The sequence below is a fragment of the Pterocles gutturalis genome, unplaced genomic scaffold (assembly GCF_000699245.1).
Source record: "Pterocles gutturalis isolate BGI_N339 unplaced genomic scaffold, ASM69924v1 scaffold16342, whole genome shotgun sequence".
NCBI classification, from domain to species: Eukaryota; Metazoa; Chordata; class Aves; order Pterocliformes; family Pteroclidae; genus Pterocles; species Pterocles gutturalis.
This window is the reverse complement of record NW_010108211.1, coordinates 38474-54677: the sequence shown is the minus strand read 5'-3', so window position 1 is coordinate 54677 and position 16204 is coordinate 38474. Positions and strand designations below refer to the sequence as shown.

At 40.0% G+C, this 16204-nt stretch overlaps 1 protein-coding gene across 1 annotated transcript in view; it reads left to right on the top strand.

Annotated features, from left to right (window-relative positions):
• LOC104461088 (calcium-binding mitochondrial carrier protein Aralar2-like) overlaps positions 1–16204 on the top strand; it is a gene marked incomplete at its 5' end in the record, with an annotated part of 30210 nt that overhangs the window by 7566 nt on the left and 6440 nt on the right. Inside the window, one exon of the mRNA XM_010072543.1 lies at positions 5611–5751. Coding sequence (XP_010070845.1) covers positions 5611–5751 — 141 coding nt within the window. The remainder of the gene's footprint in view (positions 1–5610; positions 5752–16204) is intronic.

The following is a 16204-nucleotide window of genomic DNA, read 5'->3' as shown; positions in this document are numbered from 1 at the left end:
AGGAATGTACTTCTGTTCAGACTAATTGCAATTCTGTTTATGAGCACTTTTACGTGAGTGTTTGAAGGAGCGTGCTTTACATTTTATGTACATTTGGACATTAACAAGACTCTGCGATTCTAGGAGTGTTCCCTGTTTGAGCTGCCCAAAGCAAAACCTTAGCCAGACCAAGAGAAGTCTGTCCTCCGAAAACAAGAAAGATTAGCTGGAGAAAAACACAGTTCTGCCTGAGCAGCATGAAAGCTGTTTCTGTGCTAGCCTGGTCAGGGTAGTGAAAAGCAGATGATTGAGGGCTCAGGAAATCTCCTCATGATCTGAAGAAAACGTATTTACTATATGAACTCCCATTGCTAAAGAGCATTATCAGGATCCTGTATAGATAGGATCCTGGACGAGAGGACACAAAATAGCATGAGATGGCTTGTCTGGATTTTTGAAGCCTGGCTTTGTTGGAAATAAAGGTAACACAGAACCAAGCTTTTGCCAACTCAGTGTGCTTTGCCCTTGACATACAGCGCCACATAATTAAGGTTGTCACCTTTGAAATCTGTAAGAAAAACAGTCACTTTGGACAGATGTCTGTTGCTCAGTAGCTCTTCTGGTATCAGGCAAGTCCACAGTGAGAAATCACTTCTGCAGCAACTCAGCACCATTCATCTGATGCTCTTGGGATCTTTTGACGTATAGACATCAAGTCTTTTAGAGGTAGCTTGAAGCACTGCAGTGGCACTCCGTAAATCTAGCTTCTAAGCCTTGTTCTGTCGTAGAGTTAGTATGTGATTTTGTGGTAAATCATTGAAAGGTTCTGTGCTTTAGTTGCCCTTTATTACACAATGAGGATGGTAATTCTTCCATTCTTGGATCCCCTGAGTGCATTTTTAATTTAGATTTTTTTTTTTAAATGACAGGGAACAATCTTTATTTTGTGTCTGTACAATGCTCAGCACTATGGGAACCTTGACTTTAATTAGGATTAATGGATGCTAGCAAATGCACAGGAAAACAAGCTGCATCTGGCAACTGGCAAGGAGTAAGGGCCTGGGACAGTGTACGATATTCAGTATGGCTGAATGTGATAAACAGTTGACTAGAAATTTTGGAACTTGCACCTGCTTGTCTCTTTGTAAATTGAATGAGTAACCAACACATTGTAGACGATTTCTTTTGCAGAGGTTGATTTTGGATAATTACGTAATAGGTTGCTTATGTATTTTAATGGTTGCCATTAATTGCCATAATTGCTATCCCTGGGTGATATTGTTGGGAAATATTAGCACTCTAATAGCAGTAGTAATCCTTTCTTCATCCATGAAACCTTAAAAGGTGATATGTGACAAGTTGGATGGGATGCAGAAGAAAGATCTAGGTTGACCCTAAATGCTCTTAGCTGAGAACAGGAAAAGGCTATGATTTGAAGTAGGTAATAAGGTTAGTTAGAGGCACAAGAACAGTTGATGACCAATAGCAATGAAGGGAAAAGAATCTAGTACTTTCTTCTGGTTTGGAAAACACTGAATTCTCTTCCTGAATTTCAAGCTTCATTCTCTTCGGAAAGGACACTGAAGCTTTCAAATGGAGATGTGAAAGCCCTAAGAGAATTGGGTCTGTCGTGCTGATTTCTTATCTAATCTCATAAGGGCACAAAATGCAGTTACATTAAAAAGAACAGGAATTTCTTATCTTAGTGTAATGAGAGTGGTGAAAATCTGTCTGTTTTCCAGTGAAGTTTATTAGGAGATGATTTCAACACATGAAGAAGTAGAAAACATTCTAGCTTCTTAAACTGGAGTGTTGTCAAGCAGTTGTTATTAAACTATTTTTTCTTCACTACAGAGTGGATTTTATTTTCCCTTGGACAAAAAAGGAATACCTCGGCTATTTCTACTTCTCCCTTCTGTTCAGTAAAGTAAGAAAGTAGAAGGAGGCATGTGGTAAACAGTACTGTACAAGACTATACTGCCATCGAGAGGTGTTGGGTGATATCATACCAAGTGTAGAGTTGAAGAACTGTAAAAATGAAATAAACTTGTTTTTAAAAATTCACATGTGTAGATGCACAGTGTGTTAAAGCACACTGAACACTATAGACCTGGAGATTTCTAGCTTTGTGTGTGTGAGGACACAGAAGCATTTCCCTTTAATTTTCTTGTTTTACATCGGATAAGACCGTAAGTCAAATGTTAAATTCTTTCAGAATAATATAGGCCCTTTGTGGGCCCTTACAGATAGTTATCTATGCGGTACCTCTAGGTATCTACTCCTATAAATAAGTCAAAATTGCAGTTTTTATTTTAATCACATTATAATAACTGAAAAGTAATAGATTTGCTTTTACAGTCAAGTAATTTGTTTCTTTAAAAATGACTGGAAGAGACGATGAGGAATTCAGAATTGCGGGTATTCAAGTTTGTAACTTCAGTGCAGAAAAATCGGTGTTACTGGGACTACAGTTGAGAAAGTTTATCCCAGAATTATTTTTTGTGACACTTAGTGGGGAGATCATTAAGCTTGAGCAACCTGAGTTTAAACTGTGTTTATTCTGGCAAAAGAAACCAGTTTACAAGTTTTGACCTTCAGGAACATATTTTAAAATTTTAAAATGAGATACACTTTCAGCTGCGAAAATTAGCAAACAAGAAGCTAATGCTCTTCAACTTTTGGCCAAATAGAATGAAAGAGCAGGGTGATATGATGTGCTGATGATGTTGACTGTTTTTTTCCATAACAGTTTAAGCTAGCAGCTTGAAGAGGCTGGAAAAAAATTAGATTGATGAGATTTCTTTCATTGCATTCACTATGCAAAAACTCAGAAATAAGACAGAATCATTCTTCACATCCTGTTGTGATTCAAGCTACTGATTTGGAGATCAGGTTATCTGGAGACTCTTACAAGTTGCGTGCACAACACTGGGCATACAATTAACCTCTTTACCTCAAATCCCCTTCTTGTAAAACTAGAGTCATTGCACTTTCCTCACAGGAGCACTGGGAGGAAATACCATTAATATTTATGAGGCACTTGCCTACTGTGATGATGAATAACACAATAGGAGTTACCAGAGCCAGACAAGCAAGGAATCATTTCATTAGAGAGTATAGTAGCCATCTCCAGTTTGCTTCCCCCCCCTCCCCGCATTCTGAGGATAAGGAGCTGCAGTTGCCAGCATAGATGGTTAAATAACAGGGTGATAAAAGCTCCCCACCAGGCTACTGTACTTGTTACTGCTGGGACTGCATCTGCACTGGTTGATAAACCAGCCTTACTATCCATCACAGAGCAGGCGGGTGGTAGAAACCCTCCTACTGAGACCCTCTGTCAGGTAGTGTCTGGCTCAGCACTTTCAGTATTCATTTCAGTATTTGATTTTTGGAGTATATCTTTGACCAAATTTAGAGGATGATAAAGGTTGTTCAGGGAGTTCAGGGCTAACACCTGGACAGTTTTGTGGAAGGACTTAATTGAAAATTTCCGTTGTCTTTCTTCAGACCCCCTTTGTAGGCAGCAGAACTGGTAGTCGTAGTCTTTTTAGCAATGCCTGGTGCGTGCATTTTAAAAATTGTAATGTAGTGAGCTTGATTGTATGAGGTGGGTAAATAATAGAATCCCCATTTTTCAAACAGCAAACTAAAGTGGAAGTCTTATGTGATTTACCGAGAACCGCAAACATGTAATGCTGCAAGCGTGGAAACAGTCAGATTGGACATGCAAACATAAACATTTATATGTACGAGCACTTGACGTACTTCCCGTTTGTTTGAGTTCAGAAATTATTTGCCTTCATTCTCCTTTATAATCAGATATATGTTTCCTTTCTTTAAATATAGCATTCACATATAAACATTTTTATAGATTTTAAAATTACTCCGTGTTTTGGTGCATTAATAATCCTAAATTAAACTTAATTTTGTTGTCATCTTTTAAATGTTGATATGGTTTTCCCGTAGTGAAAATTAAAGGAACACTTCCCATGGAGTCATGGCACAATGAACTGTGAGAATATCATACTGAGAGAAACTAGTTTATTTGTGCTAACGTAGATTAGTTGGTATGAGTTTTTAAGTAGTGGGTTTTACAGGAGGTCTGCAGTATAGCAAACTTGCAAATGAACATTTTCAACTGCAATTGGGATTTTATCTTTTTAAGAAGATACGTGTGATGGCATGTGGGAACACTTAATATTTGTGATATATAGACCAAAATTTATCGTATTTGTAATTCACTGTAAGGACCTTTCCAGGATTATTTTTTTTATTTTTAGACTTTGCAAGATGAGTAGATAAGTAAAATAAACATTTTATTGTTTTGAATGCTTACTTACTTAATATGTTTCCATTTAAGAGCAAAACTGAAGACAGCATATGTGCCAAATAATTTATCAGTCTAATTTCTGACGGCAACAAGAAAATAGCAGCTTTATCTGCACCAGGATTCTGGTTTGGTAAAAGCAGTTAGATTAAATTATGCCAATTTGAAAGTCAAAACCAGTTGAGATACACAAGAGCATGCTTTTTCTGGTCAAAATAGGAAACATTTGGGATATTTTGGGGGTTATGTAAAGACTTTAATTTGTAACCACACTGTATGCTCAGTCTAAGTGGTAGACAAGAATAGTTGTTCGTGTGATTTGCCATTTCTTCAGCACATTATTTAAACTATATGGCTGTGCATATTTTTTATTTTGAATGATAGTTAATCTGAACTATGATTAATTCTTTTAACATTTGGATAATTTAAAAAAGATGTGCATATGTGTTCACATACCAGACACGGCTAGATGCAAGTGCTTTTAAATGCAGCTTATTTCATTTTAGTCATTACCTTCTAGAAGAAAATAGTTCTTCTCTTGTTGTGGGGAGGGTGAGGGTTTCCCTTTGCATAGTTTGTGTGATTTCAGACCCTAGAGAAGGATATAGCTGTTGGGCCACATAATTAAGAAACTAACAGAAGTTAGAATGACACTGTTGCAGGTGGGTTCTTGATTAAAGGAATCCTTCGATCTGTAGACCTTCTTTGTTACCTGGTGCACAAATAATGATGTGGAGCTTAGACTCTTGAATCAAATGGCATTTAGTGGCCCTGAAACTGGTTGTTCAGTGGGATTTAAAAAATGCAACAGATATCTGCAGTTCTGGTCATTGGAATCTGTGTGTTCTTTGTTTTATGAACTCATGCCAAAATTTAAAAAGCTTCTGCCACACTTTTCAATAGTATGTTTTCACTTTCTAAGTACTGGCGTGCACATCTCAGTTTCTTTACTTAGTTACTAATTCTTTCTTTCACTTCACTACTTGCTTTGCAATGTTCTTGGCTTGTCGGTATTACATAAATTCGTGTTGGTGAATGTATTCTTGCAGCAAGAATTGAGCTGGTGTCTGTCTGATGGTGGCTCACCTGCTTCCTCTCTGTTTCTCCTGACCACTCATCTCATGGGGGGGTAGGTTTCTTACCTTGTGAGCTACAGTTTATTAGCTAATACTAAAACTCTTGTCTGCTAATAGCTTAACTAACCAACTGCAGCAGGATTAAAAATGTCTTCTATTGAATGTAACAGGATGTACACTGCAAAGGATGTAACAGGTTAATGTACTGCTTTCCACTTCTAATTTCAGGCTGGAGGTTCTCAAGTGATCTTTACCAATCCACTGGAAATTGTCAAGATTCGATTACAGGTGGCTGGAGAAATTACTACTGGTCCACGAGTTAGTGCCCTCACTGTATTACGAGACTTAGGCTTCTTTGGTCTCTACAAGGTACTTTTTAAAAAATACACATTAATTAAAAGCCAATTGTGAATTCTCATGGATCTTACTAAGATTTATTTTCTCACTTCAGCAGGTTTAAGTATTGTTCCCTGAGGATTAGTTTGTGATTCCTGATGTTCTGCCTGGTGTAAAAATAAACTTATTTTCATCTGATTCATTATATAGAGTTTACAGTTTTGGAGCTGTGCTTTTGCTCTTCTGTGTTTGATTCAGCAACCTTCCCAGATGTCAATGTTAATCTGGTGATGGGAATTAAATGCAGCACAATAATGGTGCAGAAATACAGACTGTGGGAGCCCCACATAAAAATAAAATATTAAAGCAAATTTCCCCTTGCTGGTTTAGAAAAATATTTCCAGAAATAATCTCAGGAAGAGCTGCTTTTATGTGTGTATACTACAGACTCTACCATTCTGCTTCCTACGTATGTGACTATCCTCACATAGATACATAAATATATAGAAATAAAGTTAGGTTTCATGTTAGACTGCAGATGGATTAGAAACATCTTCTGTTGGATCTATTTGGTTGTATGCTCTAAAAAGAATTTGAAGGATTGGCATAGTGCCTTCTACTTTTAAATGAAGGGGACTAGATACAGAGGAGTATGAAAGGTCTTGGAGTTCTTTGAGATAGCCACCACACACAGTATTGAAACAAAAACTGTAATGAATGCCATATACTGCAGAGTACCATGTGATGTTGATTCAGATCCTGCAGCCTGCTTCTTGGGAGAAAGCTTTTACACAACTCATTTGTTCCAGTATTTCTAGTGTAGCAGGCAATATTCCTCTGTTTCTTATTTACAGCAGTGCAACTGTAAACTGAAGATGCTTCAAAAACCAGCAGATGAGCCCCATCCTTCTCCACAGCACCTAAATTCCATCTCCATTTTTAAGCATCCAATCCTTTTAAATTGTTCTGTTAGCATTACAAAGAGGAGGCCTGCCCACGAGTAGATGTATGTGTGTTTTGGCCTGGAGAGAAGTTGCAGGTCTGAATAGGATTTGATGGGGTGTTTTTTTCCCGTCTAAATTGACTTGCTAATTTTTTAGGTGTTTTACTGAAGCTGCTGCTATTGTGTAAACTCCTAGTAAATGACATTATGGTGTTGGTCAGGTCAACATTTACAACTGAAAACATGACTGTGGTAAACGGTCTGCATCCCTGAGGGTGTGCAGGAGTGGAGGGCAGCTACTGACTTTTACTTGGACTAGTAAAAATAAAACATAGAATGAGAAAGAGTGATGAACTAGTTTACTAAAGTTAGCATTTTTTAGATTTTTTTTTTTCTTTAATGCCTGCTCTTGGTGGCTGAGCAGTTTCCTACATTTTTCCATTTTTAAACGGCAATAATGTCTTGGGTTGTACTATGAATTATTTCTGTTTTCCAGAGTAGGTTCTTGGTGAATATTTGTGGGGAATACACTGGTTACAGCACTATGTAGTTATTTAATCACAAGCTACACGATTTTGTTGGTTTATTCATTTAAGTCCATTTATCTCCACAAAAAAAAGCCACAGGAGGGTTTGGTTTTGTTTTCCTGTTGTCTCTGCTTCTGTCTGTCTCCACCCCTCCAGCCTGCTCGCTGTGTTCACATCCTTTTGTATGTCCAGTTTAGATTCCTTGCCTGCAAAAACGTGACTGATCTGACAAAACTAGAGAATCTAACCTGGCAATGACAGTTGTCCACCCAGCAGAGCACGGGTCACATCAGGTGGCGTGTGTGCAATCCCTGCTGGCTCTGTTGTCGGGCAGGTTTGTGCTGTTGTCCACCAAACACTTTGGCACTGTAGCCAAAAACCAAAATGGCAATCCTATCTGCCCCCTGTCCTGTATGCCAGCAAGAGTGTTGGTGCAGCCACATAACGATCTGGAACAGGAAACTCATTAAAACTAAAGCCTCCCCCTCCTTATGGCTTATTTTATTTTGAACCCAGACCAGCTCACTCTGTAGCTCCTCACAGTGGTTGTAGCCAGGTGAAGGGAGGAGTGGCTTGATGGCATGGGGATCCCATCAGTCTGTATTAGAGGAGTTTTATACTACCTTGAGGTGCTTGTGGAACAGCCGTGTCAGAGACAGAAGCAGTCCTCTTATGAATGCTTCTGCTGAAGCTGGCAGCGCTGGTGAGGCCAGGCAGGGATCAATAACTCATCGCATGTAAGTCACCAGCCCCAGAAGATGCTGTCCAGAGGCATTAATGGCCTAAACTGGTTTCAGCCGAGACTGGACTTGGTAGCTGCTGCCTTCTCTGATGGTGCTTCTAGTAAATTAATTTAGTGAGTATAATGACCAAGTGAACATCAAATAATAATAGATGTTCTACTAGTGAGAAATGAAATATCTTGGTACATTTGGAATGCTTGTATTCTTTTAACTATAAAACAGGAATGAGGATTTTGTGCCTATTCCAGTACTTTTCATGCTGTTCCGTCTTTCGTTTGCATCTTAAGACTTTGTTGCAGCTTTGTCTTTTGTGTCTCAAGACACAAGGCTTATATCTTAAGCTCTGAGTGTACTTATTTTAGTAGATCAAAGTAAGACGCCATACATAGTGCTGCAGAAAAACAAGGATAGATCCTTTTTTTAGAAAACAGTTTTATTCGTGAATCTTCAAGTTACTTTATAGGCTTGATGGCCTTCATGTAAGTATTCCAGCTGTTTAGACACTGACTATCTTAGCCGCAATTTAGGACCAACTGATTAACTTCCTTTTGCAAGTGCTGAAAGCAAATTCTAGACTTTTAATTTCAGGAATTGTCATTGGAAATAAATGGATGTCTTTTTTCCCCCTATTTTTTAAAATTTGTTTAACAATCCAAAATTTAAATGTAATATTTCATTTCATAGTTGATAGTAAAAATTTTTTGTTTAATTTTTTTCTGTAAGGTATAGCCTGAATTTATTTTGGTTTTTTGTTTGTTTGTTTGTTTTTTCTTTTGTGGACAAAAGATAGCAAAACCAACAAAAACTAACTACTCCATCAGTTTTGGTTCAAGACCATAATGTTCCTCCTTTGCCACTTGACTTATTGGAAATTCTTGTAAAACTGCTCTAAGAAGGGCTGACTGGAGTTTTCCACAGCAGTTTCCACCACTGACTATCCACATAATTCACTTCTGATGTCTGGATTAATGGATATCAAGTGCCTGTAGTGCTGGTCCCTAGAAAAGGTGGCCACTATCTAGATGAGGCCAAGTAGGGCAGGATAGTATGAGAAGCTGTACAGAGGATCCTCTGCTGCTTACGGAGTTTCCTTAAAGGCCTTGCTTTGAGATGGGAAGAAGAGGAATTCCCTCAACCTAATGGTTGGTTGGTAAAATCAACGGAGAGCAAAGATCAATGATTTGTCTGTACTGCCAGCACTGGAGAAAATAGGCTTGTTATAGAGATAAATAGAGGGATATCACATATTTAACAGGAAGATGGAGCCCCCAAGACATGATGTTAACTCAAAACTAACATTCCCATAATGATAATTTTTCAAAATAGGAGCATGAATATTTTTAAGCAGTTGGGTTTTTGTGATGAATGAGATAGTCTGGTAATGAGACATTACCAGACAGCCTGCAAGCTCACAGTAGAGCTGAAGTGTTTCCATTGCTTGTTAATGTGAGTTTACTTTGGTGTTGATAAGTTACAAACCCCTTAAAGCAGGAGTGGTCATCCAGTTTACTGCACATTGGCTTTTCTGTTTCTCTCACTCTGCTTTGGTGCTGTTCTGTTTACTCCGTTGCAAGGACTGCAGTGAAAATTTTCTTTTCCTCGTTCAGAAATAAGTAATCTTGAAAGCTGTTCTTACCACCACAGGTCAATAGGCATGCTCTTCTTAGTTCCTGTGAATCTTTCATGCTGAAATTTGTTTGAAAATCTGCAAGAGTCCCATGTAGTAGTCAGCGAGGAAGAATGCACTCTCATTAATTATAACTGCAGCCAGAAGATGCAAAGAATTACACGTGTCAGTCATAGCTTCATGAGGCAAATTCCTGCATGTCTTAATGAGATCTTCTGCTTGTTGTTTAAATTCTTATATTTTGTATTAATTTCTACCTATGAAGGATGTTTTGTGTATTTTAAAATAAAATGCCCACACACCCCTGATATAGGTAATTTTGGTGTTCCTGTCTTGCATTAGCAGAGAAAAAACCAAGGCACAGACAAATAAATCTTATGTCTCGTGTCAACAAATTAACAAAGGAAATGCTATGTAAACCCTTTTTGCATCCAACTGAGTGAATCTTGCATTGATTATGATTGTAATTATCCCAGCATTCTAATCCAAATGAATACCCATTTGAGGATGACTGAGAAGCTGGGTTGTGTAGTTCTGATGCCCCTCTATATTAGTGAGAGTAATGTTCTTTTGGGTCATTCTGCTGTGCTAGTGACACAGCACAGTTCACAGTAGTATTCTGTTGACATCTCTGGTCTGTGCTCTGCTCTTTTTGCAGACTTGATGTTGGAATAATTTGTGTTGAAAGCCAGTCTGGAGGTCACGTGGGCAACATGAGCCAGTATTTTACCACCTTCACAATTTAAAACAAACAAATAAACAAACAAACCAAAACCCCTCAACCTTTTCCTAATGCCTAATTGGAATTGGCCATGTTCCAGCTTCTGTCCATTGCCCCTAATCCTTCCACTGTGCACCTCCAAGAAGAGTTATCTTCCTTGCACCCTCCCTCTAAGTAACTGAAGAGAGCAGTAAGGTCTCTCTCTAGCCTGCTTTTCTTGGAGTTGCGCACACTGAGTTATCTCGGTCTCTCCTCGTATACCATGGGCTACCCAGCTGGCTTGATGGCCCTGCACTGGACTCACTCCAGGGTAGCAACACCTTTCTTGTACTGGAGAGCCCAGAACTGGACACAGGATTCCAGATGTGGTCTCACCAGTGCTGGATGGAGGGGAATAATCACTTCCATTACACCCAGGGTGTGGCTGGGCAAAGTCTTCACTGCAGGGAAGCATTGCTGACCCATGCTCAACTTGGCCACCAGTACCCTCCAGACGTTTTCTGCAAAGCTGCTTTCTGGTCACTCAGCCTCAGCCTATACTGCTGCAGAGGGCTATTCCAGTACAGATGCAGGACTTTTTATTTGCTGATTTGAATTTCACGGTGTTCTTCTCCATCCTGTGAAGGTCTCTCTGAATAGCAGCATTACCCTATAGCACACTAGCTACTCCCTCAATTCCATATCATCCACTAATCTGCTGAGTGCAGCTCATGTTCCACCAATTGAGCTATGAAGTTGCTATGGCCGACCATCTCAAAAGGCTTGCTTATAGCCAAGGTGTACAACGTCCATCGCTGTCCCCTCATCCACAGGTCTGGCAAACAGGCTGGTTAGCCATGGGTTGGTAAATTCAAATTGGTTGTTCTCAGTCTCCCTCTTGCCCTTCATATGCTTGGAAATGGCTTCCAGGAACATTTGCTCCATAAACCACCCAGGGACGGAGGTGTGCCCAAACAGCTTGTAGTTTCCCAGATCTTCTTTCTTGCTCTTCTTCAAGATGGGTGTGATGTTTATCTTTTTCCAGTCATCAGAACCCTTATGACTGACTTGACCTTTTGAAGGTAATAACAGCCTCACAATGACATCAGCCAGCTATCTCAGCACCACTGGAGGTATCTCTTCTGGTCTTACAGATTGTGTATGTGCAGATGGCTGAAGTGTTCTCTCTGTAGGTAATGCTGTGCTCTGCAGGCTTTTCTGTTAGGCTTGTAGAGCTGAGAGGCCTGAGGGCAGCTTTTACTAGTAAAAACCAATGCAAAAGTAATTCCTCTGCCTTTTCCATGTACTTCATCACTAGGTTTCCTGCCCCCATTGAGCAACAGCCTCACAATTAATGTATTGTCCTTTTGCTGCTGCTGTGCTTATAGAAACCCTTTTCACTGGCCCTTCACATCCCTTAGAAGATCCAACTCCAGCTGACCCTTGGCTTTTTGGACTCCATTGCTGCATGCCCAAGCAGTGGTTCTGTATTTCTCCTGGATAGCCCATACCTAACTCTGCTTCCTTTTTACTTTCTGCATTTGAGCTCAGTCATGAGTTCCCTCTTCACCCATGCTGGCCTTCTGACGTGGTTGCTCAACCTTCTGCACTGTGGCGTGGACCAACCTAGTGCTTTGAGGAAACTGCCCTTGAAGATCAGTATTATCTTGGTGTACCTTTGTAACTCTAAAAGGTTTTATTTGGGGGAGAATTTGGGTGAATAGAGGTCCAGATAATTTAGATAAAGAGAAAAGATAATTTAGATCTCCTCTCCTTCTTTCCCTTCCCCACCAAAGAACCAAAGACCTTAGTAGGTCTGGAAGCACAGAGGGGTTTTTTCACTTCAACTAATTGTCCATCATAATAAGTACAACGATTTAAAGTCAAAGCATTCTTCCAGACTCATTGTGCCTTCACTGGGTATTCAGATACTAGCAATTCTGTAATGATGTGCAGCTTAGAACTAAAATGCATGTTAATTCCAGCAATAAAAGGATTTGACACATACAGCTTCTTAGGCTAACTGCTGGGTTGAACCCCTGTGAATTTTGAATAGTGCTTTACAGCACAACAGACACTGCCACTCCATAATTTTGCTGGACAAAGTTACTCTGTGATCCCAATAAAACAATAAATAAATGATTCTTCGAGGAAAGGATACATTGATTGTGGTAATGTTCATCATTGCAATTGCTAGAAGGTAGTGAGCTCAGATTTGTGCTTTGACTGATATTGACAATTTTCAAATTGCATTTCCAAAACCAGTCAGAAAAGCTCCTGAAAGTATCTTAATTTTTTTTTTTTTTGACCACTTCATAAATGGGCTTCTGGTGTGTTGACCTGGAAAGCGTTATCTCAGGTGACAGGATGTGTACCAAGCTCCCACCAGGTCTCTTTGATAACAGCTGAAGTATTTCACCTCTTGAAGTTGTGAGTTTACAGCAGGATGATAAACACACGAAACAGAGTAGTAAAAGTTTTGAGTTACATTAATTTTCATCCACCATGCCGATTTGTGACTGCATTCTCATGTGTGAGAACCTGCTCTTCAGAATTTTTCTTTGAAAATAACCAAAAAAAGCCCTTCCAACTAAGAATTGCTATAATTTTTGTCTGCAAACTGAATCTGAATTGCTGGCACAGCATTTGAAATCAGTGTTTCCTCTAAGTTAATGTAAATCAGTTTCGTGTTTTGGTTGGTATAAATATATGTGAATAAAAACCTATAGCAGTTTTTAAGGCAATGTAATTTTACAGTAGAAGAAATTACAGCCCTTGAAAGCAAATGCCAATAATATTTGACTGACTGTTACAAAACCTGCTAGGTGCTGCTAGGGCACCGATTCCAAAGGGTTAAGTCTGTAGTAAAACCCAAGAAGAATGCAAAATGATCAAGAAATGACATGCTGCCTATTGTTTGTAGCTATAGGATCAAAATAACAATTATACATGCCAAATAAATTCTAAACCTGTAAAGGAGAAAAAGAGGGGGTGGCTGTAAGTACAGGTGCCAGAAGCATTAAATAACCCTCTCAGACAAGGTGCACCACTGTTGTCTTGAATGCTGCTAGGTCCCCCCAGTCTGGCATTTTTCCCCCTGCACTAGACAATGTGCATTCACTGCAGGAGACTAGGTTAAGCCTGCGTCTCCCAGACCTGCCGGCTCCTTCTGCCCAACCCGACACAGAGGTGCCTTTGTCAGTATAATTACCCTCCCCTTGTAGTAGAAATAGTTTGTTTAGAGCCTTATTTGCAGGTAGAGCTGGTATAAGCAGGAATTAGCATGCTAAAGAACCTGCCCCAGCACTGATTTGGGCTTATTTATCTGAATCTTTGACAATCAGGTTGTTTTTTTTATTTTTCCTCCGTTGGTTTATTCAGTGAGATACTATCCGAGATTAAGAGCTTTAAGGTTATTAAAGAGATTGAAGATGGGAGCCAACTGGCTGCTGTGTGAGGGAGGCGCATGTCATGGTGTGTAGGATCTCCCAACAATTTCATGCCTGGCAGGTCTGCACCTTGGCTGCCAGAATAAACTTGGGCAGATGATCCTTACAGCTTTCTGGGGATTGATTAAAACTCCTTTTGGCTTTCAGCAGGTTGTCCACATCAAAAAGGTGCAAGAAGTAAAATAAATGTTTCTTTTGCTTTTCAAGATACTGTGGCCAATCTCCCTAAGCCTTCCTAATTGGCCTGGGCTGGTTGCAGATGATTAACTTTAAGTTAAATGAGGCCTGCTTTTAAACATGCTTTCCCAGACTTTAAACAGAACGATGGGGGGAAACTTTAGACTGTTGCGATGCTGGATCGGAGCCAAGCTGGGTTATTATTAAAGTGGATCCAAGTTTTGATCCAGGATTTGTTTACACTAAGCCAACTGAGTTGATGGACATCCCTCCCTCTCGGGGTACCTGAACACTATTAGAGATATTAACAATATGCTGTTTCTGCCCCATGAAAAATAAATTTTTAATGAAGGGGGAGGAATATTAGCAGCTCGGGTTAAGAGTTGCTCACATGTGGAGTTTATTGATTTCCTTAAGTTATTTTAACTATGTCGAGATATTTCAGAGTATGAAAAAAATGTGGAGGAAAAATGTGCACGGTGTTTAATGACAGCATTGCAAAGAAAAGAAAAGTAATGTGCCCTGAGGGCAAAGGCAGTGCGGAGATTTGCTCTGAGGAAAGCACACTCTAAAAATAAATCTTTGAAGGGACCGTGTTGGTCTGTGAATGTTTCGTTAGGGAGTTTCGTGATTTTTCTGAGGGAAATATAGTGCAGACATTTGATCATTAAAAAGTTGTTTTTTCATACAGAACTTGGTACAGTCCTGGTCTTGTCTTTTTATGGGAAGATTAAAGGTAAGCTGTGAAATGGGCTTCTGTTGCACACAGGCCAGAATTCTTCTGTCTCTGGTGAATACAAAAGATTCACCTTCTCTGTGCCCTCACAGTGAAGTGTATGGGCTTTGCAAGTAGTTTTAAGAGGAGAATGCAGCCTGGCATGGCTCTGTTCCGTGGTTCATAACCCCACTGCGCACAGGCAAACACCGGAGCATCTGTGACGACAGTGCTTCCAGTTCCTTTATGGCATTTTCTTTCTTTAAGTATGAAAGGTAGTTCCTTAGCCTATCTAGAAAAGCATAACGAGAACCAGTGACTGGCAGCATAAATCAGACAAATACAGCTGAGCAGCAAGGTCTTAGCAGCAGGAGTCATTAACCTCTGAACGGACTGTTGGGGGAAGCAGTCAGTTCTCAGCCTGCAAACGCCAAGAAATAAGCTGAGAAAAGCGTTGTGGGGAGCGGCTGGGGTTGGAGCAGAGCATGTTGTGCTCACCACAGTCCGTAACTGAGTCTGTGGCACACAGAAAGTCTGACTAGAAGATCTAACGGCTGTTTTTAGATAAATCTTTATTTTCTCAGAAGCATTCTCTGACTCCAAACTGCACATATCAGCATCTCCGGTGAACAGGCTCGCAGGACCTGCTTTTCCCATCATACATCCTGCTTGCCCGCCCCTGCCTTGCCTCGCTGAAAGGTGTCTTTTCAGTTTTTCTGACACCTTGCAGCTCTTGCATCTTTGCTTGATAGCCAGCATCCAGCTTGGATAAGCACTATATTTTCGCTGCTGTTACAGTACAAGCTAAGCTTACAGATACATCCAGGCATATCATTAGACTTAATTAAATTCTGTGGCTGTTAGCATGTCCTCTGTGAAATGCCTGGCAGTAAGCCATGCCCCAGTAGACTGTACACGAGAGAAGTACAGTAACAACAGCACCCCGGGAGGGCTCGTGGATGAACCTCAAGCAGTTTCACCATGATGCCACCCTCACTTCAAAGAGAGGAGCCTTAGGCTCATCCATGAACCATTTATTTCTCAAGCTTGAAAGATTTCGCCCATTTTCCAAAGCTACCTCCTATTTGTGCCTTCATGCTGGTCTCAGTCCTGGTGTGTTCAGGCTCTGGTGTCCTCTGGATCTTCATATGGGGGAAAAGCAGACTGCAGGTCGCTTTTGCTGTTGGAACATGGATGTTATTTGGTATCTTATTTTTGTTGACCTCCCCTAGTGGCTTTTTTGCTTTTGCTTCCACTTGAAAAACAGTTGATTGCTTGCTGTTACCTCAAAACTTTCCTTGCCTGTTTGTCACCCTCTTAGATTTGAAACCAGATGTGTTGCTGGTAACTTTGTTGGATGCTTGTACCACTAACACAAATTTATAGCAAAGTAAATTTAACAGTAAGAGCTGAAACTTAGGTGAAACAAATTGTATCCCAGATCACTAGTACTTTAAAAATCACAAGTAAACCATCCTGTTACCATTCTGCAAAAAAGTTAGTGTTATGGCCTTTCTTTCCTTCTTTCCTTCTTTCCCTTGATTTACGTCGCGTTATCAGTTGCCGTGTCTGCATGGACTGGGGACTATTTTCCCTGAAGTATTT